This window comes from Gadus macrocephalus, chromosome 13 (assembly GCF_031168955.1).
Source record: "Gadus macrocephalus chromosome 13, ASM3116895v1".
Lineage (NCBI taxonomy): Eukaryota > Metazoa > Chordata > Actinopteri > Gadiformes > Gadidae > Gadus > Gadus macrocephalus.
The window spans coordinates 13177613-13203172 of record NC_082394.1 but is presented as its reverse complement, the minus strand read 5'-3'; the positions used below and the strand labels follow the sequence as shown (position 1 = coordinate 13203172).

The following is a 25560-nucleotide window of genomic DNA, read 5'->3' as shown; positions in this document are numbered from 1 at the left end:
TTTCCACCCCAGCCCAGCCGTTCTTTCAAGTCTCCTCTCTCCCATCGGGCCTTTCAGGAAACGAGCAGGAGGGCACAGTCGACATGGTTGTGTCCTTTCCTTGGCAAGGGTCCTCTCGCTTGGCCCGTCGTCTGCTCCTGAAGAATGTCTGCCCTGTCATGCTGGCCTCCTCCTCCTCAGTCCCGCCTTTTATGTCTTCCCTCCGTTTGGCATGTATGAGGGAAGACATGGCACAACAACACAATCATAGATCTAGAATTTGTATGTTTCTTAATAAATACATACAGACAGACACACAGTCAGTTAGTCAGTCAGTCAGTGAAGCTGTCAGGGCAGACCGTGCTGTGTGTGTGCTCCGGCTGGCACAGATCCACGGGACTCTCCAGTGAAGAGCAGTGGTAGGGCTGGTGGAGCGGGGTGAGTGCCAGCTGGCTCAGCCCGAGTGTGGCCAGTCCCTGCCAGAGTACCGCCTGGCCACAATGCGGAGGCCGGGGAGCACAGGGTGGGGTTGAGGCAGACGAGATCATGTGATCAGGGCCGCCCTGTGGCCATGTCTGTCTGTTTGTATGTGTTGGGAACATGCACCGAGGAGGGGGACTACGTACGAGGGAAATTCTGATTCGTTGGGTAAATTGACATAGGTGGATTTCTTTTTAGCAGTTTGTAACAATGAACGAAATATGCATTAAGAATGTGTGTCGTGTCTTTTAGCCTCATGTTTGAGTCATAAATAAGCGTTATGAACCATTCATAGTCCTAACTACTGAGTTATATCAAGAAGGTTGTTTTCAATGAAACCACAGGGGTCAAAAGTGAGCAATGAATTATGACAACAAAAGCTCAATCATATCCACACTAGATCTTCAGTGCGATTGTAAATTAAAAGGATATAGGCCTATATATATATATATAATATGCAAACACACACACACACACACACACACACAAAAACAAACACAAAGTAGCTTTCCTAATGATCTGACTAATATATTGAGCTATGTCAACAACAATCCGGCAATGTATACACATTATCTAATATAAAGAAGGGGGATGGTTGATATTAGTTAGCTTCAGAGTTAAGACGGTCTGGCTAAGGCCATGCTTAGGCTTAGTGGAATGCCATCAATAAAGTGGAAAGGGTATGAGAAACATACATGAAAACCACGTTAGCCTGCATGAGGTCTTCCTGTCCTTTGAGCTTCCTAATTAATGTTGACAATCAGTAAATTACTTTAAGCTGTGCCCGGGCGCCTTCAAACAGAGAGGGGTTCAAATTACATTTAACCAGCTGTTCTTTTGTACACTGGGGGGGGAAGTCCATTGGACTTTATGTAGGACCATTGGACTAGCAATAAGGAAATACATAAGATACTATGCTCCACATCTCAAGCATATTTGTATCTTCACTATTGGCTATTGGAATAACTAAGCAACATTAAGTGCTTAAAATAGCTTTCTGTATTAGCCCAATTGTAATATTGGTGTGCTGGTGGTTTCTTAGCAATGCTTTTGGAAATATTGACCCCATTGGAGCTTTTTGAGTTTTAGTCCAAATGAAAGTGAAAGTTTGAGACAGAATCAGTGACCAGAATCAGAAGTACCAAAATATATCTGTGCCTCACTACACAACCATAATAGGATGAATACATAACTGCAAATCTGCAAATGGGTCTGTACATTTGATCATCAACTACACAAAGACAAAAATACTGTGCTAAAAAGCCATGAACAGGTATGAGAGAATAGTCTATTTTATCACTGAAATCGTGTGTCCCTGTGCATACATACGCACACATAAACAAACACACACACACACAAATAAACTCATACGGACTGTCGCCACCTCTGTTGGGACTCAGTGGCTCTGCAGCCTCCTGCTGGTTATTCTGTGTCTCTGACTCCGCCTCTCACCTGTACATCCTGCCATTGTCTGTTTTTTTCAAACAAATTTTACTCATTGTGTGTTAACTACCTTAACAACCTATTTATACCCTGTGCCGTTAGTGGCTTCCTGTTGGATTATTCTTACGTTTATTCTTAGCATGTCTGTTCAAACTGCAGAGTATACTGTCTGTTTGATTCCTGCCTGTTTATGGACTTTGGCGTGGTCTGACCTTTGCCTACCCCTGGACTACTCTTGGGATAGTGACCTAGCTTTTCTCTCTTTGTTTGGATTTTTTCCCTGTTTTAGTCAACATGCCGGCCCCTGGACTACAGCACGTGAGCGACCTTGGGCCCTTTTTTTTTTTTTTTCCTGTGCGACAGGAGTTTGTTTTGTTATTGATAGAGCTGAAGCCTTGCTCTGCTCCAAATAAATCATTGGAACTTTATTCTGCTTCTTGATTCGGATCATACACAACACAAAGACACAGACACAGACACACACACACACACACACACACAGAGAAGGGAACATGATCATAGCAGTGGGTGCTGTCCATTACAGCACATGAGCGTGATCCTCACTTTTTAGTTCAAACATGTTTTAAAAAGAGATTGAAGGCTAAAACGACATTATAGCTGAGGTATTAATTCAGGAAAACACAACGTAAAATTCTCAAAATATACAATTTATTCAAAATATGTCAATGCAACCATCATTATCTTCCAGTTATTACAAAATCAGTAGTTCTGCTCCTTATCGTTGACATAGAGGGTTACAATGAAACACAGGCCTTGTTAGAATTCATCAGAATATAAGTAACTATTCACTTTGAAAATTTGGCTAAGAATTCTGTCGAATGTATTTCATTTTAATACAAGGACAATTAATTTTTTATATTATCTTATTAAAAAACTACTTTGCAATGAATTTCATTCCTTCGATTCTGAATGAGTGAGTTTTTAACTGCAATTTGAGTTGAATTGAAATCCAACCATATAATATATCGAATGAATTTTGTTTTAATGACTTAATGGAAGGAATGCAGCCAAGCACAGAAATATTTTCCAAATAGTTATCGTTTGGTTTTTAGCAAAATTAATCCACTTTTATTATTGGGAATGAATACAATTCAGCCTATCACAGGCATATACTATTTATAGACACATTTACAGTTAGTTTACCATTTATTTCATAATGGAACACCTGATTCTTCGAAAGTGTAACGGAAACTGGATGCAACAATGGAATAACAGGTCAATAACAGTGGAATAGCAATTTACTAGTCCTACTATGACAGGTTAGACTCAAGATATTCATACATATACTGCACAAGTTTGTGTGTGTGTTTGTGTGTGCCTGCGTGCGTGCGTGCATGTGTGTGTATGTTTGTGCATGTTTTTCTCCTTCATTTATGTTGAATGACATACATGGAAGTTCAGTTCATGGGAACAAATGGATGGCAAAAAATGCAAACATATTTACATTAAGATTTTCTGTACACACATTTGACACATGGGATACATAAAAGATCAGGGCATGGCGAAAATGACTTCAGAAGAGGAACGACTTCTCCATTTGACAAAAGTGATTGGATAAAGCATTTAACGCCATCCTTTTTAAATGCTCCACACGCTTGATTCATTTCATTCTAAGAGACTCTTTGGCACACATTGGGAACTTAAACATAAAAAAAACATGTTCAGTTACGCTCAGAGGCAGTTTATACAACTGATCTCCAATTAAGCTGGAGTGTTTAAACTGAAACAATGCCAGCACAGAGTTGCACATGACAACCACTGTCAAAAGGTAGGCCAGTGATATACTGCAATCAGGGTTAAAGTGGATGCAATCAAGGTCATGTTCGCTTGAGGAAGCTACTGTTACATAGTCCATGTGCATACTACCATGGCTGAATGAGGGGCAGAACAGTAATTCCTTATTACATTATAATTGTCACACTAACAGAGGAGAGTGGATGGAATGGTTAGGGCCACAGGTGACGATCTGTTATATTTCTGTATTAAAAAAACCTGATAAAACACAACTAGATCTGGGAGCCATCCTCAGCAGGCAGGCCTGACGTTTGTATGCATGGAACCTCTAGTCTATATAGTAATAACCACCCAACGTTTCAGTTATTCACGACTGAATATCCTTTCCAGAGGGGTACTTTCCCGGGCAAATCTACTTGCCCCCCCCCCCAGCCCCCATTTCCACCAATGTCGCATTCACTCTGCGCATCATCCAAATAATAAATACACTCAGCTTTACCAACCATAACACTCACTTCTGCTCTTTATATACAACCCCGCTACTTTTCATAAATAGACAACTCAAAACTGTACAGTATTATTCAACAAATGTCTACTGAACTCGACTGGTTAGGTTAAGCACAAACGTGGATTACATTATACAACATCGCCCCTTAGTCGGTCTTGTGAGATATAGCGCAACAGTATGTTGTTAAATATATATATATATATATATATATATATTAAAACACACAATAATACCACACAAATGTACAGTTATGGTTTCAAACACTAGTGCAGTATTGTACTTTATGTCTGTTGTGCAAGTGTACCTCCTCAGTCAGATATATGGCCTTCGCTCCCTTTCACACAGACAGGCCGCGTTGCATCAGCATGGGAGATATTTAAGGAGATATTTGATTATTTCTGCACCGTGTCGACATTAAACGCTTTGCTGTTCCGCCGGATGATATGATCCGGTGTGATATTACCGGCGCCTTCCACCATCACCTTGGAGTATATTAGGAGTAGATAAAGGGGAAACACGGTCTGAAAGATGAGGGGAATAAGTGTGTGATGATGCTGTAATTCCGCCCAGGGGATCCATCGTAACATCAAATGAATTGAGGCGTTGGGGAAAACACTATGGAAACGCTCGAGATAACACTGCGTCAATTTGCATGGTAATACCGCTCGTCATTCTTTCCTTTATTGGAAAATGTCAGCTATTTCAAGGGAACCTACGCTACAAAATATGTTTTATTTTCTGATTCTCTGATTGAAAAAAGCTTTTAGAGACAGGGAACAACTGCTACTTGTCAAAGGGTGGTAGTTTGATCCGTTGGTTAGTGGGACTTTTCTTCAAAGGGAGCTGTGTCCCTTTCCTCTCATCTGTCAAATACTTTGGATAGGTTCACGTGTTTGGACAAATACAAGGTCTGCCACGTTCCATCAGACGCTGGAAGAGCACATCGAGGCATTACCGAGACCAGCATCTTGCCCTTTCTATCATTTTTTGCACGCATGACAGCTTCACTAACATGCAGCACAGTAACCGGCAGTTCCCCCATCTTCACTGGCAGTAACTTCAAATGGAAGGGAGGCACGACGGGCGTAAAAACAGGAATTAGCCACATCCTGTCTTTTCCTTTCTTTGTCTTCTCTTGTCAAACAAATAGCAATGCCACAGGATAGTGGGAGGAATTTCCAGATGAAACAACCCTCTTTTCTCTTCTTCCTTTTCTTACCGGCGAAGCAAAATACAGAAAAAAAAAATAACTGGGTCAAGGAGCCAAGTTTGAATTCAACAGCATCTTCAACTGCTTCCATGGCAACACTGAAGCTGCCATTCTGAAGATGCCATTCATTCTTTTTTGTTTTTTTAAAAGGTGACCAACTGGCCTCTAGCTTCCCTCTCTGCAGTCACCCCCTGTCCCGTCTCCGGTACCCGATGCTACGACACACAGCAGCAGGTGCGCGCCTTCGGATGCTCCTCTTCCATTGGCTGTTTGAACCGCAGGATGGGCGGGTCTCCGCTGGCCGGCGTGTAGTAAACAGCGCTGCCATTGGAGGAGACGAGCGGCATGCGAGGGTCCTCCGAGCAGCTCAGCTTGCAGTCGGCGAAGGAGTCCAAGGACCCGTTGCCTAGGTGACCGTTGAACAAGGGGTGGCTCAGCAGCTTGGCGGCGGCCCTCTGCTTCTTGAGCTCCGAGAGGGTCTGGGCGCGCTCCCTGGGAGAGGACTCCTCATTGGTCGGTTGCACGGTGACCACGGGGCTCTTGTCCGCGGCGGGAGCGCTGCCATTGGACGGGGGGGGCTGCGGAGGCGCGGACGTCGCCGTGGAGATCAGCCCGTTCTGTCTGCTGCCGCCGTCTTTGAGGAGGGTCGTTAACGGGGGCGTGTCTGGATCCGCTACTTCGGCTTCAGGCGTGACCTGCGCCACAAAATCAACAAGAACAATCAGTTATTAAAGCTCATTAAATACATCTCCCTGTCAGGCCGCTCAATCAGAACTTCACCACCCAAGCTCTCGAACTAAATAGGCCCGAGGTGAATCCTAATCAATTTAGTAGGTATTCAGGCAGGTATAGTGGGAAATAAAGATGCACAATAAAAACAATTGCGCTGCCGAAGCAGGAGCGGTTGCGGAACCAATCCCTCGTCCACCTCTTCGTTACTATAACGGACAAAACAAAGACCCCAAAGAGTGACACGAAGACCCTCACATGAAGCGCCTGGCCGGGGCCCTGCTCCGGCTCCTTCTCCTTCTCCTCGGCCCGCGGCCCCTCGCGCCCGCCCCGCCACACGATGGCCTCCGTCTCGTACTCCTTGCGGCAGAGGTTGTGTCTGTCCGACAGGCTGGCCCGACGCACCACCTTCCTGGGGAGGCGGAACAGCGCGTCAGAGCGGGGGGCGTCCGTACAGGGACGTGAACTTCCAACATTTATGCCACTTTTACATGACGTTATTGGTGTGCCTGACCACTATTCTCACAAATCCAATTTTAGATGAATGATCTATTCTAATGTCTCATTTTTGTTGCTTCATATTTGTTTCAACCAATCATGTTAGGGGCCAAACTCGGCTTACACAAGTCAACTGTAAGAAAGTTTCTTTAAATGTTTTGAATCAAAGCTGGTTGGACGGACTCGTGAAAATGTCATCCACTCCTTCAAATTAGTTTATATTCGGGAAACAAGGCATAACCCCTCCTCTTTTTTGGGGGTTTCCGGCCTAGGATCCCAAATCATTAAATAACAAAAAAGCAGCACATTCACAACATCGTTCCAATATTCACACAGACTGCTCGTGCAGTGACAGCTCCCCGCCACCAGGGGTCAGTACATACCCGCGGCTGCCTGCGCTGGAGGTCCGCCTGCACAGGGAGGTCTTATGCTTGAGCTGCGACTTCATGATGATGTCATGTTTGTGTTTGAGGTCCAGCAGAATGGCCCTGAACTCTTCGTCTTCACACAGATCTAAATCAGGATCAAAGACACACACACACACTTAGGGCATAATGTGAGTGACGTCAACAGCCCCTGTGTGTGTGTGTGTGTGTGTGTGTGTGTGTGTGTGTGTGTGTGTGTGTGTGTGTGTGTGTGTGTGTGTGTGTGTGTGTGTGTGTGTGTGTGTGTGTGTGTGTGTGTGTATGCTTGCAAGGTGGGTTGCTTCCCGGAAACGCTTAATACAAAACCCGCTCTGGGATATTAAATTAACAGATGATTGTCAACAGATTATCATTGCTAATCCTTACGGCGCAAAAGAACAGGTTTTAAAAAAAGTTCAATCACTAATATTACGTTTATGTCGATCACTCACATTTATGTAAATAATGCAGAATTGTACTAACCAAGGCTTTTGTCGTGTATTACCGACATCAAATGAGACAAATAAGATAAGATATAACATATTTTACTGTTCATGGAACATAAGGAAATAGAAATGCTAGCCACATTAACTTTGCATCTTAACTGCCGACTTGCCAGTATTCTCGATTTAAAAAAGTAGCATGAAAATATGATAGATGTGGACCAGAACCCCATTTTAACACTTCGCAGAACTCTTGTCTTTCCTGCGCTCTGAAACCCAGCAGGCGCCCCTGCCTGTGGGGCTGCCCTCTAATGTTCTTCTGCATTAAAAAAAAAGAAAGCATTAAAAAGCGCTTGCTCATCATAACATCTCAGACCGCCTCTTGTGCAGGGGGCCACAGAGCCACACGCTTGAGGGCAGGGTGTGGGAGGGGGGGGGGGAGACGTACCGATAGGGGTCTCGTCCAGGGAGGTCTTGGCGTTGAGGCTGGCGCCGTGAGAGACCAGCAGCTCTGCCACGTGCATCTGAAACGCAACATGGGGGTCACACACCAGCGTGGCTCCGAGACGAGAGCTGGCCTGCTCAGCCGCCTGTCTCTGTACATTTCAACCGTTTTTTTTTCTGTGGTGACAAAGTACCAAAGAATGTAGCGTGCGAATGCAAAACTGAATATGTGGGGGAGGTGCTCCCACTCTCTGGGCTGTGGTTTTGTTTCCACCTGCGTAGAACAGTGTGTGTGTGTGTGTGTGTGTGTGTGTGTGTGTGTGTGTGTGTGTGTGTGTGTGTGTGTGTGTGTGTTCACTCAATTTGTAAAAAAAAAAAAATGATAGTTTTTGTGTGCGTGCATGGATACTTATGTGTGTGTGTTTGCATGTTTTTGTGACATCTGGCTGTCTCCGTGTCCGTCTCTGTGTCTGTATATGGCCTTCGCTCCCTGGGAAAAGCCCAGACTGTCACTCTGTCTGTCTGTCTGTGTGTGTGTATGTGTGTGTATTTGTGTGTATGTTTATGCTTGTGTGTGTGTTTGTGCGCGCACGTGTGTGTGTGTGTGTGTGTGTGTTTGTGCACGCGCGTGAGTGTGTGTGTGTTTGAGCACATACGCGTGTGTGTGTTTGCGTGCGTGTGTTTTTGTGTGCGTGCATGCGTGTGTTTTTGTGTGCGTGCGTGCGTGTGTGTTTGTGTACGTGCGTGCGTGCGTGTGCGCGCGGGGCTCACCTGTCCCCAGCAGGCGGCGGCGTGGAGCGGCTGCCAGCCGTCGCAGTCCTTCAGGTCCATGCGGCCCCCGCCCTCCAGCAGCAGCTCGGCCGCCTGGACGTAGCCGTTAGCCGCCGCAATGTGGAGCTGACGGGGGGGGAAGAGAGCACTGGAGTGGCGTCACATGCTACGATACAAGGAGCTTGGATCCGACACCAGCGTCCGTCTGGGCTGAGGAGGGCCTCTCGTGTTGGGTGTTGTAATGGGTGGAGGGATCTACCATCTGGGTCCACCAAACATACTGTATATCGAGTTTCTAGGCGCACGCCGTGTTTTCGATGAGCACGCTTCACAAAGAATTCCCTTTGGATTCATGCTAGACTGCGGAACCTCTGCCAGGTATTTCTCTTGTTGACATTGATAATCTGGATGCGATGGTTGCTCAGAACATTCCAAACGTTTTGATTGACAGGCACTAATGGGCCGCCGATCAACAGACGCGGATGAATCCATGCGTTCAAACGGTTCAAAGTACTGGGTCGGATTGGAAACACAAACAAAATCAAAGCAAGTGAACGGTTTTGGCCCAAACATTGTTTGGCAGCAGCATCGTATTTTCAGCAGTGTAACGCACATTTTATAGATGGATTTGTTTTCAGACAGATTTACCGATACTATCAAATTTGTATTGTTTCAAGAACCGGCATTTATTAACAGTTGGCAGTAGCACCCTTGACCCACACATGCACACCGGGTCACATTGTTCAATAGCAGGATAGATTCCCCCAGAGCTGACAGTAGTGGACCTTAGCCATTGGTGCAGCAAGGTCATTTGATAGCAATCATAATGTAAAAAAAAAAAACGTTCCCGTCGACCCCATTAAATATGTGACAGGTCGGGCCGACTCCATCTTGCCCTGAGATGCAGTGGATCTGCATGATCCGCAGTCATCATGGTATGGGACTATTTGCCTGAACAACTTTAGATTCCCCTCTGCGTAGCAGGGCAATCGATTCCGTCCTATACGTGCACGCAGGGGATGTAACGAGCAAGCACCTGGGTTCTCAGTAATGAAAGCCCAGGTGCTATGACTAACATACATAATTCCTGTAAAAAAATAAAATAATGAACAGGTGCCGTGCAACTGAAATCCCTGAATCCCCTAATAAATCCTTGAGCCAAGCCGTACACTCACATCCGAACGCATTATGAAATGTACAAACACACAGGCATTGGGAGATCATGCTGTGGATTAGGACTTGGAATTGATTGTATGTTATTGGTAAAATCCCAGGAAATCTACAACGCTCTCTTTATGACTAATGAGGGAAGTGATATGAGGCTGATATACGAACGACTCCTTAGCATTAATAACTGAGATTTTTGGCAAGCCGTTAAAAGATAATAAAAACCATAAAGTGCTAACCATATCTATAAAGGCATCATTGACAGATTTAGCTTTGATCTTTTTAATGACAAGAAAATAAGTAGCTTCAAATCTCTGCAGCCGTCCGTTCTGCTTCCAGTACTGTGAGCGATGTACAAGCCTAAGCATATGTATCTACAACCACGACTTCCAGAAGGTTTAGTGCAGAGCGAAAGGCTCCCGACGCCTCCTCCTCTCCTCCTCACCCCTCCTCTCCATATCCTCAACATTATGTTCCCCCTCCAAACACAAATCCTTATCCAACCCCACATTAACATGAAACATGTTGAACATCTGAAGCCATCTGCAACGGGAGCGGCTTTGATAAAAAATGAATCTTTGAAGTGTCTGCGAGGAAACCCTGCGATTGTTGAAACTATTTCCTCCTGGAAGGAAGTGCTGGTGCTGGCTTAGTGTGTTTTAGGGACTAGGAGAAGGATGGCCGCAGGTGGAGAATGTGTGATATCCTGACAGCGTTCTACTACACTGACATCCACACAATACGCGTATCTCTATTTTTTTGTCCCCTTCGGTTTCTTTTTCTTAACTTTCTATTTCTGTGTTTAATGACCTGGGGCCGTGTTGTAACTTACATCACTGAGGAAAAAAAATCCCTAAAAACCATCTTAAATAGAATAGTGTGTGTGTGTGTGTGTGTGTGTGTGTGTGTGTGTGTGTGTGTGTGTGTGTGTGTGTGTGTGTGTGTGTGTGTGTGTGTGTGTGTGTGTGTGTGTGTGTGTGTGTGTGTGTGTGTTTAGGTGTGACAGTGTGCTCGTACGAACAGAGACTACTGAATAGCTTTGGAGTTTGAAAGATAAGCCTTAGTCCAATACAGAATCTTTGTGTGTGTTTTCATTTGCGTGTGTGTCTGTGTGTATGTGTGCGTCATTGTGCATGCGTACATGGTGTGTTTGTGTGTGTACAGGGTGTCTGTGTGTGTGTGCGTGTGTGGGCATAGAGGATGTATAGAGACTGAAGTGAATTGCTTTTGAGTTTGAAAGACAAGCTGATGTCAAATATAAACAGTATGGGAGAAAAGGATAGCACCTCTGCGCTCAAGTTTGGAGTGTTTGCCATTTTGTATATATTGTTATAAATATTTTAGGGGACTATATATATATTTACCCCACCAGAAAAATCTGGTATAATCAAAGTGGAGTATTTGACAGTATAGTCACTCCTTGTGACATATAAACCCTTGCTTATAATATTCGTACACACAAAAAGAATGGTTGAAGAAAACAGTCTAAAGAACAAGCCTTTCTAGCCTACCAAACCGTACTAACCTTCCCGACCTTTCTATTTGACAGGAATGTGACGGGCAACGATAACGATGACCTCTGAACTCCTTGTCAGGTTTCCTGTCGCTGTCACAGTGACTTCTGGTATTAGCTAACAAATAGAGCGATGAGGCTACTGTTATCCTGGAAAACATCTAGTCAGTCTCGTTTATCTACAGTCACTGTTGCTAGACTTTATGCTGAAGGTCAGATATGCTTTTATCATAGCTACATTTACAGCCTGTGATAAGATGTGTCTGACAAATGGCCCAAGGAGAAATGCCAAAATATTTTCTCATTTAATAGCAACCCACTCCGCCACTAACCAGGTAAAACATTTATAGCCAGCAATTTATATTAATAGCTACATTTAAAGCTACATTTGACTTCATACTCTTTTCCAGTCAACAAAAAAACTGACAGCACTGATATTAACCTTCCACTGTTGTTTCTCATTGCACATTTATTTTAAGAAGAGGGACTGATATACTCTGACCCCTGATGGTCCAATCAAGATGAACGGAGTCCATAAAGCTATCAGACAAGCAGCTTAATCAAACAATCTGCAGTCCGGCTTAACAGAGCTATTTCTGTCCACGATGTTCTGTTCTGTTGCTGTACTCATCCACTTCTCATTCATCATGCGGTGTGTTTGTCTCCATTCATTTAGTTGTCGTTATTTTCTATTCATTATCGGCAAATCCCTAATTAACATTGAGTGAATCGTAGAATGTTTGATGTTATAATCCTCCCCGTTAAGGACATTGTGTCTAAACACACACACACACTTTCCCATTATTGTATTTTATTTATTTTCGTAGGACCTGAACCCCTTGATGTTCTGAGGCACCAGAAATGTCCTCCAGGATTACCACACACACACACACACACACACACACACACACACACACACACACACACACACACACACACACACACACACACACACACACACACACACACACACACACACACACACACACACACACACACACACACACCCCATTTTGTTTGGCCTGCTACCTTGCTATGTTCAACTCATGGACATGTTGCAATTGTATAATATAAGGCCATTATAATTAATTGATTACATTAGAGTTGCCTATAGTATATTATAATATTTTTATATCATTGAGGTTTTTATTTTCATTGTCAGGTACTATATAGTAGTATTAGTTTATGTAATTTCTGTTATATTGTATGCATGATGCTGTGGAATAGTCAAGGGACATTTTGCTTTATAACATTTTCTGTTTTGTAGGTCAGATGATTCGTTTTTTGAATGTAACCTTAAATAACAATGATACACATTATGATTATGGTTTTTATGATAATCATACCAGTGTAGCTCCCTGTGAGTCCTGTTGGTTGACCTCCTCTCCCCGTCTGATCAACTCCTGGATATCTCCCAGCATCCTCCTCTCCGTCGACGCCCGGGTTTCGTTTATCATCTCCTGGGTGATGCCTGTCAATCAAGCAGACAGACGGAGCGGTGTGACTGGCAGTCAGTCAGTCTGCCGGGGAGGGGACAGGAGGCGGGGGGGGCCGACACACAGAGCTGGTCCACGGCGTGATAAAGCATGACTGACACAGACAGACACCGAGATAAGGGAGCACAGAAATGACAAGAGCAGAGGAGGCTAAACGTCCCCATTCCGGAAGGTGGGCTACAAACGATGCAGCCTTCATTTGCATAATACTTTGTGGAGTCCCCAATGTTTTCCCCAACAAAATGGATTGCAAAAATAAACACTACAATTTTCAAACATTGTTTTGACTATTTGTGATTTGTGATGAAGAGGGCCACGGTGAAGTAGCTGGGGTTGTTTTTCCACTGTAGGGTTTATGCTGGTGTAGGTTTCAGCTCAACAAACGGCTCGGGATCACTCCACAATGGAAGACTAATTTCCATGGTATGCAGAACTGGACTCTGGTTTCAACATATAACTTTTTGAAACATAAAAATGACAAAATAGTCACATGACCATAATTCACATTTAGAGCATCAAATTACTAAAATGACTCATTGGATATTTCTCCCTCGCAATCACAGTCGCAGTTCAGTAAATGGTTCTGTATTATTAGACCAGCGCAGAAGCTTGAATTTATGGTAACGACACTAAATGTATTTGTGTAATGGTTTTCTGACTAACCAAAATAGAGCTGACCCATAATTCATGTCATGAGCAGCAACAGTGTTTAGTTTGCTCTGACACCTCCCTGAGAAACATCCAATCAGGGCCCCCACACACACACACACCCACACCCACACCCCCACACCCACACACACTTAAGAATGCATGGGGGTGATTCAAAATGGTAGCACTCCAAGCAATGCTGGCAGCCAACAGGAGCATTGATGGGCTCATTGGCTCATGTCTGTCCCTAATGACTGACTAACCAATCACAGCTGAGCGGAACCTCTAGTTGCAGGTCCTTTAACATCTTCTCCGGTCTGATTTTCATGTTGGGTTATTTGCACGATGAAATAATAATGTCTTTGAACAATAAATTCATCAACGTCGAGGAAAGGCTGCCTGTGGACTATGTTTAAGACAATGATGTATGCCCTCATTAAACCAGCAAGAAGCCAAAAAACATTAAACTGAAAAAAAAAAAGAAAATAGAAAAAGCGACACTTTCTCAATCAAAAATGATTTGGCCCACTCAAAATTCCCCGGGCTCCTCCCACGATTTAAATCCTGTTCCATGCCGTGGCTTCAAGTAAGCGGCCGCTGAAGCAGTGAGCTAAGGGGAGGCTGATCAGAGCCGAGGCTGCTGTTAATGGCTGCGGCGCCATCCCAAGTTGTCCCCTGCAGCGTGTGCAAGGAAGATCCCGTCTTATCACCGGGACACAGAGCCGATAGCCGGGCCCCCGACGCACAAGACCAAGAAACTGTCAAATCAATCAGTGATGCTGGCGCGGCTGTGTGCGTGTGTGTCCGTGCGGTGTGTGTGTGTGTGTGTGTGTATGAAAGACACAACAGAGAGCTGGAAAGAAGAAAAAAAATCAAGCAAATATAAGGAGAGAGAGAAAGAGGAAAATGGTGTGTGTGTGTGACTGTGTATGCATGCTTGTGTGTGTGCGTGTCTCCGAGGGTGAAACACAAGAGATAAACACAAGGGGGATAGAATGCAACAGGCAGAAAGATAAAGGGACAGAGATGGAAGATGTTTGAGAGAGAGAGAGTGTGTGTGTGTGTGTGTGTGTGTGTGTGTGTGTGTGTGTGTGTGTGTGTGTGTGTGTGTGTGTGTGTGTGTGTGTGTGTGTGTGTGTGTGTGTGTGTGTGTGTGTGTGTGTGTGTGTGTGTGTGTGTGTAGTTCACTGGTTGGGTTCATTGGAGAGCTGGACAGAAAGAGAAAACGGATCGAGATGGAAAGACAAAAAGATAGTAATGGGTGCATGCGTGCGTGTGTGTGAGTGCATGCTTGTGCACATGCGTGTGTGCGTGTGTGTATGTGTTTGACCCTGCAGTGCACTCAGATTCAGGCTCTTTCATCGTGCACGGCAGCCATTATGGGCCTAGTGCTTCATTTAATGTTCTGGTTAATCATGCTTCTCACCACCTCCTAGCTTCTGCACACATCCGCCGCTCCCCTAGGAGAGTACTCAGCACACCGAGAAGCTCAGCTTAAGCATGCCTCTCATCTCACTCCCGCTCTCATGCCTCCCCTACATCACATGGCCGCGGCCCACCAAAGTGAGCACAGGTTTACACCGCTTTCTCTCTCTTGGATTCACTGGGTTGGGCTGTCATCACGACCTTTGAAAATGACATCAAATACTGACTTTGGGCTGGCAGTGGGGGACTGCTTTGCGGAGATATTGAAAAGTCTAAAAATATCCCCTTTCTTGGGCTGCCAATCGAATTTACATACCAAAAACCATAATACGCAAGAGGCAAATACCACTCCTCGCAACAATTGTGCAGATGCTTTTGTTCAGGGAAGAGCTTGCTTTTTCCTGTCTCCTAAAATACGTACAAATATGAATCCAGAATGTCTTTGGTCTAGCTCTATCACCAGGGTAAGCAAGGTGCACTTTCCTCCGATAAGAGTCACAATGTTTACCTAACATGACACCTAATTCCTATAACACCCTTTCTCCAACAAAAGAAAGAATTTTAAAATCAATTCAAATTTTTATTCAAATTAGAACTTTGAACCATCTTCAGGGATGTATTCACAGGCAAAGCTATGTTTGCCCCAAATCAATCATGAACACATTTCAATGGGTTTAAAGGAATTTGAACACACCGGCAAAGACTGCGTCTACTGTAAACCGTTCCAACCATTAAATCGTAACTTTAATCCGCCTCTGACTGTGGAAAAATATTTTTCCACATTTGTGTGAGGGGCGGCAAAGTCATTCTTTCCAAGCAGTATCTCTGTTTCAAAAAACAAATAGGCTGAGTCCCTTGGAGGAATGTTCCGTTCGATGTAAGCAAGCTCACCTCGGTTAGCCATGGCCGTCTCGATGAGGTCCAGCGTCGGGTCGTCCTCACAGAGGTCGTAGGGCATGTTCCCGTCCGAGTTGACTGCCAGCAGGTCTGCACCGCTGGGGTGAGGAAGCAGATGTTGGATGCACACGTTGAACACAGGCTACCGGAGCAAGCTCATACAGTAGAGCTCTGGTCTGGTACATACAGTCAGCCAGTAGTGCTATAGTCTGGTACAGTCAGCCAGTAGTGCTCTAGTCTGGTCCAGTCACCCAGTAGAGCTCTGGTCTAGTACATAGAGTCAGTCGGTAGAGCTCTAGTCTGGTACATACAGGCAGCACGTAGAGCTCTGGTCTAGTACATAGAGTCAGTCGGTAGAGCTCTAGTCTGGTACATACAGGCAGCCGGTAGAGCTCTGGTCTAGTACATACAGTCAGTCGGTAGAGCTCGTCTGGTACATACAGGCAGCCGGTAGAGCTCTGGTCTAGTACATACAGTCAGTCGGTAGAGCTCGTCTGGTACATACAGGCAGCCGGTAGAGCTCTAGTCTGGTACAGTCAGTCAGTAGAGCTCTGGTCTAGTACATACAGTCAGTCGGTAGAGCTCTAGTCTGGTACATACAGGCAGCCGGTAGAGCTCTGGTCTGGTACATACAGGCAGCCGGTAGAGCTCTGGTCTGGTACACACAGGCAGCCGGTAGAGCTCTGGTCTGGTACATACAGGCAGCCGGTAGAGCTCTGGTCTGGTACATACAGGCAGCCGGTAGAGCTCTGGTCTGGTACACACAGGCAGCCGGTAGAGCTCTGGTCTGGTACATACAGTCAGTAGAGCTCTGGTCTAGTACATACAGTCAGTAGAGCTCTGGTCTAGTACATACAGCCTGCCGGTAGAGCTCTGGTCTGGTACAGAGTTTCAATAGATGGCTGTGTGTTTGTTTGTGTGTTCATTTACAAGTTGGTTTGTGTGCGCGCGCGCGTGCGTGCGTGCGTGCGTGCGTGTGTGTGTGTGTGGCAGTGTGTGTGAATGAATGTGCGTGCGATTGTGCGTGAGCATTTGTGTATGTGTGCGTGTGCGTATGAACGTGTTTGCTTGTGAGTGTGTGTGTGTGTGTGTGTGTGTGCGTGCGTTTAAATGTGTTTGCGTGTGAGTGTGCATGCTCACTGTGAGATGAGTATCTTGACGAGGCCGGCGTGGCCGCAGGTGGCGGCGGCGTGCATGGGGGTCCACAGCTCGTTGTCCTGGGCGTTGACGCTAGCTCCCTGGCAGAGCAGGACCTTCACCATCTCCTCATAGTTGTCAATGCAACACTAGGGGGGGGGATAGGTCACAGTGAGGGGCTGCTCTCTCAATGCTGGTTGAATATATCGGCTCATTACTCACGCCACCTGTGATGACCATTCATTCGTGACAGGGCTTTCATTGGACATTCTACACTAACTGTTCAGGTGTATATTCAAATAAAGCAATACAATGGCAACTTTTCAATTCCGAATAATGAAATAAACTAATTATGAATAGTGAGTATTCATGGAATTTTCTTTTCACTTTTGTTTGTTAATGCTTAAGGCAGTGCCACCCCAAATAGATAAACCAGGGGAAGAAAAGTAATCAAAGATAATAATATACTTTTAATCATTTTAATCACCATGGTGATTATCCATTCTCTGCATTTGACCCATCCTATCAGAAGGGGCAGTGGGCAGCCTGCCACAGGGTAGCTCCCTGGAACCAGCTCCACTTGAATGCCCTTGCCTCGGTGACGGGCCGGAGGGGTGTCAACATGAACGTTTGGTGGCGCAGGAGGGAACCGGAGCAGCCGGAGGATACCCGTGTGACCGCGGAAAAGGACCCGCCCAACAGGGCTCAATCCCACCCAACGGGGTTCAACCCCAGGGCCTTTTCTCTGTGAGGCAGCTGTGCTTACCACCGGGCCACAATGCCCCATCAGAGAAAAAGGGAAGGAAGGAAGGAAGGAAGGAAGGAAGGAAGGAAGGAAGGAAGGAAGGAAGGAAAGTGGGTTTAAATTACAAGGGAGATGTGAAAGAAAGAGAAAGTATAATAGTGGCAGTAATAATGGAAAGACCCAGAAAAACTTAAGAAAAGGCTTTCAATTTGGTGACATGGGGGAAAGGATGGAGGAGGAGGAGGAGAAGGATAGGTGTGTAAGTTCAATCACAGCATAACACTGATGAGTGAGAGTGAAGTGGATCAAAGCTTTTGCAGCCCAAGGCTCGGCACAAGGTGAGAATATGTTTACAAGGTAAATGATGTTGAATCCACATCATTGTGTGCGCTTTAATACCCCGAGGCTCATACCAATACAAATCCAACTGTCATATCCTCTTACGGGGGCTGAGGGGGCGTGCTGCTGCTTCCCTGCCGTCCACTAACTACCTGGTCTTTGGTGGATCCATCGTGATGGATTAATGTGCTTCTAGGGGGGTCGTTTTGACATCTTACAGCAGTGTGTTGGTGGAAGTAAGAGAGAGTGAGAGTGCAAGAGAGAGAGAGAGTAAGAGAGAGAAAGATGCGGAAGAGAGAGAACGAGAGAGAGAGCGGAAGAGAGAGAGCAAGAGAAAGAGAACGAGAGAGAGAGGGCGAGAGAGAGAAGGAGCGAACGAGTGAGATAGCGAGGAGAGAGAGAGAGAGATCGATCACATCCAACAGTAATTATTATTAATGAATTTTCTAGTTAGTACCGCCCTGCGTAATTAGAGCACGGGGAGGAAGAGAATATTTCTTCCAGGAAAAACCAACCCAGACGCTGTCAGCCACAGCCACTATCGCTCTAGCGCTGCTAATTGGCGGAAGCGTGGGGACATATACCACAGAAGAAGAAAGACGGCGACGAGGGAGAGGGGGAAAAGATAGATGTTTGAAGGACAGAGTGATAAACAGCTCAGAGCTTATGGGAGATGAAGATTTGATATTGAAGCCAAAAAAGGAAACGTTTTATGTTTCTTGCGACAAACACAGTGGTGTGAAGATTAAGACGGGTCCTTGGTGGGGTATTTCTGGTTCCTCAGCAGCGCAAGGAACAGTCCGTGTGCTCACATATGAAACTGGAATATGTCGTTCTTTCACCCTGCCGTGTGTGTGTGTGTGTGTGTGTGTGTGTGTGTGTGTGTGTGTGTGTGTGTGTGTGTGTGTGTGTGTGTGTGTGTGTGTGTGTGTGTGTGTGTGTGTGTGTGTGTGTGTGTGTGTGTGTGTGTGTGTGTGGCCTTGCTTAGTGTTCTAAGGGCCAAGAAGAAAGATGTGCGTCATGTTTTAGAGCAGTAGCACCTGCCATTCAGCGCAAAGGGCACCTGTGGGTGACCATGTCCTCTTTGGTCTGTTTTTCCATCCACCAGTCCATAGTTGTCTGCATTTACCCAGAATCCTCTGCTCTAGGAGAAGCTATGCAAAACAATCTCTGCACAGGTCGCTCGACATTAGCCTCAAGTCATCTATTTAAAATGCAACATGTGTGGAATGTGTACGAAACAATGAGACGGAACACAGCCAATTTCACCCACAGTGTGTGGAACTTTTGTTGAAATGTACACTTGCTGTGTAGAATGTCCTGCTACCCACATAAGTGCAAGTCCAGCCCGACAGAGAGTGTTCATTGAGTCCAAGTTATTTGGTAGTGCAGTGGGCTTTATCACTTTATCTCTTTCTTCAGAAACTTTTATTTTCCTGAGTGAAAATATATTGGAATTCAATTGAATAGACTGAAAGACTGGAGAAGAAAACCTCACAGGACATAAGAAAAAATATGATTACCAAAAGATTTGATTTCCCAAATGGAAAGAGGTATTTGAAGTACTTCTGGAACCAAATGCGAAGGCACACATAACCATGGACACTCAACAAAGCAAAATCCCATTACCTTTACCTGACATTTAAAAGAGGACAGTGTTCTTCTTTGTATTCTGAATTTCAGCATAATGGTCCATGACTAAATAACGCCTTTAGGATTACAGGGGGGTCTGGCTGCCTCTTTGACTGCTTTGTAGCTTTGTGTGCTTTGAAGAGAGCGAAGAGGATGAATAACAGATAGATGTTGTACCCATAGAGTGGTGCATATTTCTATGTTTAACAACAAGGCAACATGTCACAACATTCTTGTGCACATACTTTCCCCCAACATAGGTCTGATCCTGACTCCCAACAACAAAGTGAATAGATAATTGAGGGATTTTGCCATCCAAAAGCTTTGGATGGCGTGTTGTTAATATAGATCATGTGATTATATGTTTGGTTTGATTTTAGCATTCAGCTTTTCAGCTATTAAGTTTGAAATGGTAAAAGCGAATATTTCCAAGCATAAGGTTACCTTATAACCCTGGTAGGTTTGTATTCAATCGCTTATGTTTATGTAATTTAAAAAAAAATTACATTAAGGATAGGTATTGGTGTGGATTAGGTAAAAGTCAGGAGACTAAAAAGTAAGCCTACCCTTTCTTGTACATTTAGCACTGGATCCGCACTGCAGAGATTAAGATAAACAAAGCAAAATAAAGCAAACATCATGATCCACAACAATATGGCATATACAATATGATTAGATATAGAACGGATTATTTATCGTTAAAACACATTACATGGACCTCAACGAGTAAAGCATCCAAGTCAACCTTTCTATTCACAGAAACCTCCTAAGCCTCGTGTCTTTTCCAACTGTAAAGGCGGTAGACCAACTCTGGGTCCCCGGCCGCTTCTCTCATCTCACATCACTCTGGCCTCCCCTCCCTGTCGCTACCATAATAAGGCATTCCGAGGAACCCCACTTGGCTCCTGACGCCCACTGTTTCCTGGGAAAATGCGATATATCACAGACGAGGGAGTAGGCATCGCAACGAGCAGACAGTGTGCAATAAAACAGGGTTGTAGCATAGTAAGGCTCCTCCGTGGTTGGTGGGGACAGGGCCCCGCTCTAAGTATATGTTTAAACGGGGCAATGCTACGGACCATTGTTTGGTCTGTTTAAGAGTGGTGACGCCAGACTACAGGGTCATTATCGACCCACTGCTCTTATTCTACTTCCACTCCTTCTACTGCTGAAAGTATAAACTGTTTTGTGTTTTTTCACCACCGGTGATTTTAGATGGTGCACATTCTCTCCAGGGTAGCCCTGGCCAACCAGATCAAATAATGACACTTCCTGGTGTCGAGAGACAGAGGGGCAGAGAGAGAGAGAGAGCCAGAGCCAGAGCGAGAGACAATTAGCGAAATAGGCCGAGATGGAGAGAGAGAGAGAGAGGCTTAGCGAGAGTTATAAAGAGAGTGAAACAAAGAGGCAGTGAGGCAGAGAGAGAGATAAAGACAGAGAGCGAGAAAGAGGGAGGCAAGAGAGGCAAGACGAGCAAGAGAGGCAAGAGAATAAGGCATAGAAATAAAGAGGAATAAAGCAGAGAATCCGAACAATAGAGATGGAGTGCAACTGAAGACAAGATAAGGTGGATCATACAGGATCCGGGACCGACTCAGCACTAGAAGGGAAGTCTCCTCAGACCTATTAGTACCGAGATGAATCGACACGTGGGTCTGTCGGAGCTGGATGCCCCCCTGTACACAGAGGGCACCTTAATGGGAACTCAATGGGGCTTTTAGAACTGAAGAGGACATTCAGATAGAGAAAGAGACAACAAGAGGTGGGAGTGTGTGTGCGTGTGCGTGTGTGTGTGTGTGTGTGTGTGTGTGTGTGTGTGAGATATAAGTGGTTGATGACTTGAATGAAGAACCAGAAGTGCGATGTTATGAAGAGTTTTTTTCCATTACTGTTCAGTACTTCCTGATTCATGTTGCCAAAAGGTGTGATCAAATTATGACCGGCAAAGAAATTGAAAGAAAAAGACAAACAAGAGGCTGACTCCCAATTATTAATTCATTAAACAGAAATTTTCCAAGGAGTGATGAAGTCCGACAACAATACATTTACATTTGGTACACTCTTAAACGACGCTCTCAAAAAGATATTCCTTTCAAATCGATGTTTTAACCCACAACTGGTACCGAAGTGGTACTCTCCAAACCTTTCTCGTTATTGGTGCCAACCCGTCATCTCCTCTGCAAAGAACATCTGACAAGGCAGGAAATAATGGGCTTTCCACAAAGTCCACCAACCAGAAAAGAGGGGAGGTTGGGCTCTGTGTCTGTGGACAACAACAGCAGCAGAATGGCCGGGAGACTGCCTGTGGGCTGGAAGGTTTTTGCTACAACCAGCTAATACGCTATAAAGCATTGCAAAGCTTGGAATAAATAGACGGGAATGGGGGTGAAATTACTGAAGGTGGTGCTGGGGGAGATGTGGGTCTGCATGCTGGAATATGTGGCTAAAAGGGTTTATTTCTGGGCTCACACATTGATCATATGCCTGATATGGTGCAGGTATGGATGCAAGAATGTATACCTAGCTCAAATTTGACTTGGTGAGGTAAATCATCTGGTCACCAATTCCAATTCGAATGTTAATAACCCAAGTCAGAGGATGGAATGTTTGCGAAAATGTATCACCCTGGTGTAATACATATTTTAATAAATGTTTTCGATATGCTTAGTCACTGTGCTGTCACTGCCTTCAGCTCTGCAGAGCTAACGTAGCGTAGCGGCCGACAGCAGCAGCTGCGAAAGGAGAGGGCGACGTTTTAATAGGGGGCAATGTTGCATGTGTTGAGGGCACAAAGAGAGGGGCTAGAAGGGACCATGGCTGTGTATTAGCATGACAGGTTGCGTTGCGATTAGAACAGTATTCAGAAAAAATAATCCTATACAATCACACAGAAAAACATTCTCACACACACACACCCCTGACATCCCCCCTACACCCACCCATGCATGCACACAACCAGACAGACACACACACCTACACTTACACACTACCCCCCTTCCAAAAATAGAGACACACAGACTCACAAAGTGGCCTCTACGTGAACCCATGGCCTCTACGTGAACCCATGGCCTTAAGGCTCGGTCATACTTTCTGCGCTACACAGTACACATCCAGCAATAGCAACACGCGCGTCCGCAGTTCCATTCATAATAATGCCGGGTCCACGTGGTTCTAGCGCACCACCCATGCACGCTTCCAGATCCTTATGCAGGTGGAAAATGACATTTTACTCTCCTAATACGCATGCAAACAACGTTATGGTGCATTAGCCCCTTAACGTTGTTTGCATGCGTGAGTAGAAGTGCACGCGCGAGTAAATAGGAGAGTAAATGTCATTTTCAGCCCTCCCAAGCACTTCTCGCCAGGAGTTCGATATATTGTTTCACGGTTGGTTATATAACTGTTGGCACCAGCGGATCCCCTCGAACGACATCTCATCACAGCATGCATCTGTTTAGTCCTCTGGAGCCTGCATCGGATCGGGGGGCTTGCTATGCGTACAGTCTGCTCTGGTCAGAGTGTTGAGTCCACATAGGGGTCCACCACGGGCGTCGCGGACATGGGGGGATGGTGATATATACGTTACGTGGACCCTCGTAGACACGGAAAGTATGGATCCGGATTTAACCTCTGGCCCTCCCCCAGCAACAGCGATCAGGCCCACAAGTGGCCGTTTGCCATCAAGATAACAGGTGACCTTTGACACCGACAGACACAAACACACTCTGACCCTTGAGGCAGGGCCACTGCCGGGTGGGGTCGGGAGGGGGGTGGTTAAGGATGAACGGTGCCTGCTGAGTGAGTGAGTGAGTTAGCTACTCGCAAGGGGCCTGCCTTATTAGCGGCTGGCTGTGTGCCGTTGTTGCGCTGTGCGTGTCTGTTTCTTTTAACAGGTATCGACTCCCCCAGGGCCAACGCACACATAAGACCGTTGGTGCAGAGTGTGTGAGTGTGAGTGTGAGTGTGTGTGTGTGTGTGTGTGTGTGGGTTCAGTGCATGGATTTACACAGAGAATACACGGTATAAAATTTAATGAAACTGGCGTGCAAATTAATTAAAGGGACACTCACCTTTGTTGCATTTTTACACTTTTTTTGGATAAGGTTAAATTGGTATTAATAAGGTAATAACACTCTAATATGCAATACAGACCCACCAGGAGTAAAAACAAACAATTATTTTACTCTCATAATATTTAGTGAAAACTTCAACCAATAAAATTCTTCGGACCGAAGGACCTTATTGGCCGACAGACCTGTCTGTTTGCTGCATGGATATATAAGGTTTTCCGTCTGCTTCTTGTGGCACATTCGGGCCCGCGTCATCAAGGCGCGTCCTCAACTAGAGGGTTTGTTTTGATTCCACGGCAGACAGTAGCGAGTAGCAACCGTAGCGACCGTAGCGACCGTAGCGACCGACGATGGCAGACCAAAGTGGTCCACGGCGTACTGAAACTGCACCATTCAGTCCGATTAGGGGACTCATCTCGGAGTCGGACTCACAGAGTTACCCTCCTCTGGAGCCTCAGGAAGACCTCCACTTTGGTCTGCCATCGTCAGTCGCTACGGTCGCTACTGTCTGCCGTGGAATCAAAACAAACCCTCTAGTTGAGGACGCGCCTTGATGACGCGGGCCCGAATGCGCCACAAGAAGCAGACGGAAAACCTTATATATCCATGCAGCAAACAGACAGGTCTGTCGGCCAATAAGGTCCTTCGGTCCGAAGAATTTTATTGGTTGAAGTTTTCACTAAATATTATGAGAGTAAAATAATTTTGTTTTTACTCCTGGTGGGTCTGTCTTGCATATTAGAGTGTTATTACCTTATTAATACCAATTTAACCTTATCCAAAAAATGTGTAAAAATGCAACAAAGGTGAGAGTCCCTTTAATGTAATGCCAAACTAATGTTCGATCCGCAATCTTCAGGGACAACCAAAGACGCCTGAAAGGGCGTCTTAGTTCGAGCTACACACACGCCGTCTGTTGATTGGTCGACAGAATCGCACTTCCGTGAGACAGGGGGATAATAAACAAACACATTATCCGCACAAAAGTTTGCAGTCCTTTTTGGACGTCCTACATGGTTGATCTTTGTTCATTGTGCGCGTTCTTAATTTTCCTTGTATTTATTAGCAGGCTACACTGTGTCGGGCTGCTATGAGGTCACAACGCTAACGTAGCTGCCGCCGCTATCGCGATCCGGTTTAACCCCAACCGTGTGTGTGTGTGTGTGTGTGTGTGTGTGTGTGTGTGTGTGTGTGTGTGTGTGTGTGTGTGTGTGTGTGTGTGTGTGTGTGTGTAGTTCGTTGAAGAAGGAAGAAAGCGTGGGGGCCATCTTTTGACATACCTTCTGCGTATGTCAGGCAATGGACTGGTACTTAAAAAAGATAACCCTTGCTCCTCTTTGCTCTTCAAAAGACTTCATTGTCTCATGACCTCTTTCAACGTCCTTCTGAATCTGTGGCCCTGATTGTGCTGCCGAAGACCGTCGTCTCTGCTTGAGCCACTCAGTGTCCTGCGACCATAATGTGAGATTACAAGCATGCGTACGTGCATGTGTGGGCCTCAGTAGGCGACAGCGTACATCAAATACAAAGAAAGATCCCTTGTGCGTGTCACACTTACTTGCCAATCAATTCTGCTAAGCTGCTGAGGTTGTATTTATTTGTGGGTGTATGTTTAATGTGCACTGGGTGCGTGCATTTGTGTTTCCCTTGGTGCATTATGTCTGGATCAAATCTGTCAAAAGCATTTATCTTTCTTCCAAAGCAATACAACTAAAATGTTTGAAGCCATTTTATCGGCTGATTGATTAGTTTAAATTGACCAGCTTGTCCCGACAACAAAAAAGGTAAACTAAACGCAAAGCGAATAGCTTTCAGAAAATAAAAACC

General features: G+C 45.3%; 1 protein-coding gene across 2 annotated transcripts in view; it reads right to left on the bottom strand.

Moving 5' to 3' along the window:
- Nucleotides 1-2552: 2552 nt before the first annotated feature.
- Nucleotides 2553-25560, bottom strand: part of ppp1r16b (protein phosphatase 1, regulatory subunit 16B) — a 64090-nt gene continuing 41082 nt past the window's right edge. For both annotated transcript variants that reach the window (XM_060069019.1, XM_060069020.1), the window contains 8 exons: nt 16951-17096; nt 15805-15908; nt 12691-12815; nt 8665-8790; nt 7898-7973; nt 6986-7115; nt 6363-6516; nt 2553-6070 (listed from right to left, as the gene is read on the bottom strand). In XM_060069019.1, coding sequence (XP_059925002.1) covers nt 5591-6070; nt 6363-6516; nt 6986-7115; nt 7898-7973; nt 8665-8790; nt 12691-12815; nt 15805-15908; nt 16951-17096 — 1341 coding nt within the window. In that variant the 3' untranslated portion in view covers nt 2553-5590. The remainder of the gene's footprint in view (nt 6071-6362; nt 6517-6985; nt 7116-7897; nt 7974-8664; nt 8791-12690; nt 12816-15804; nt 15909-16950; nt 17097-25560) is intronic.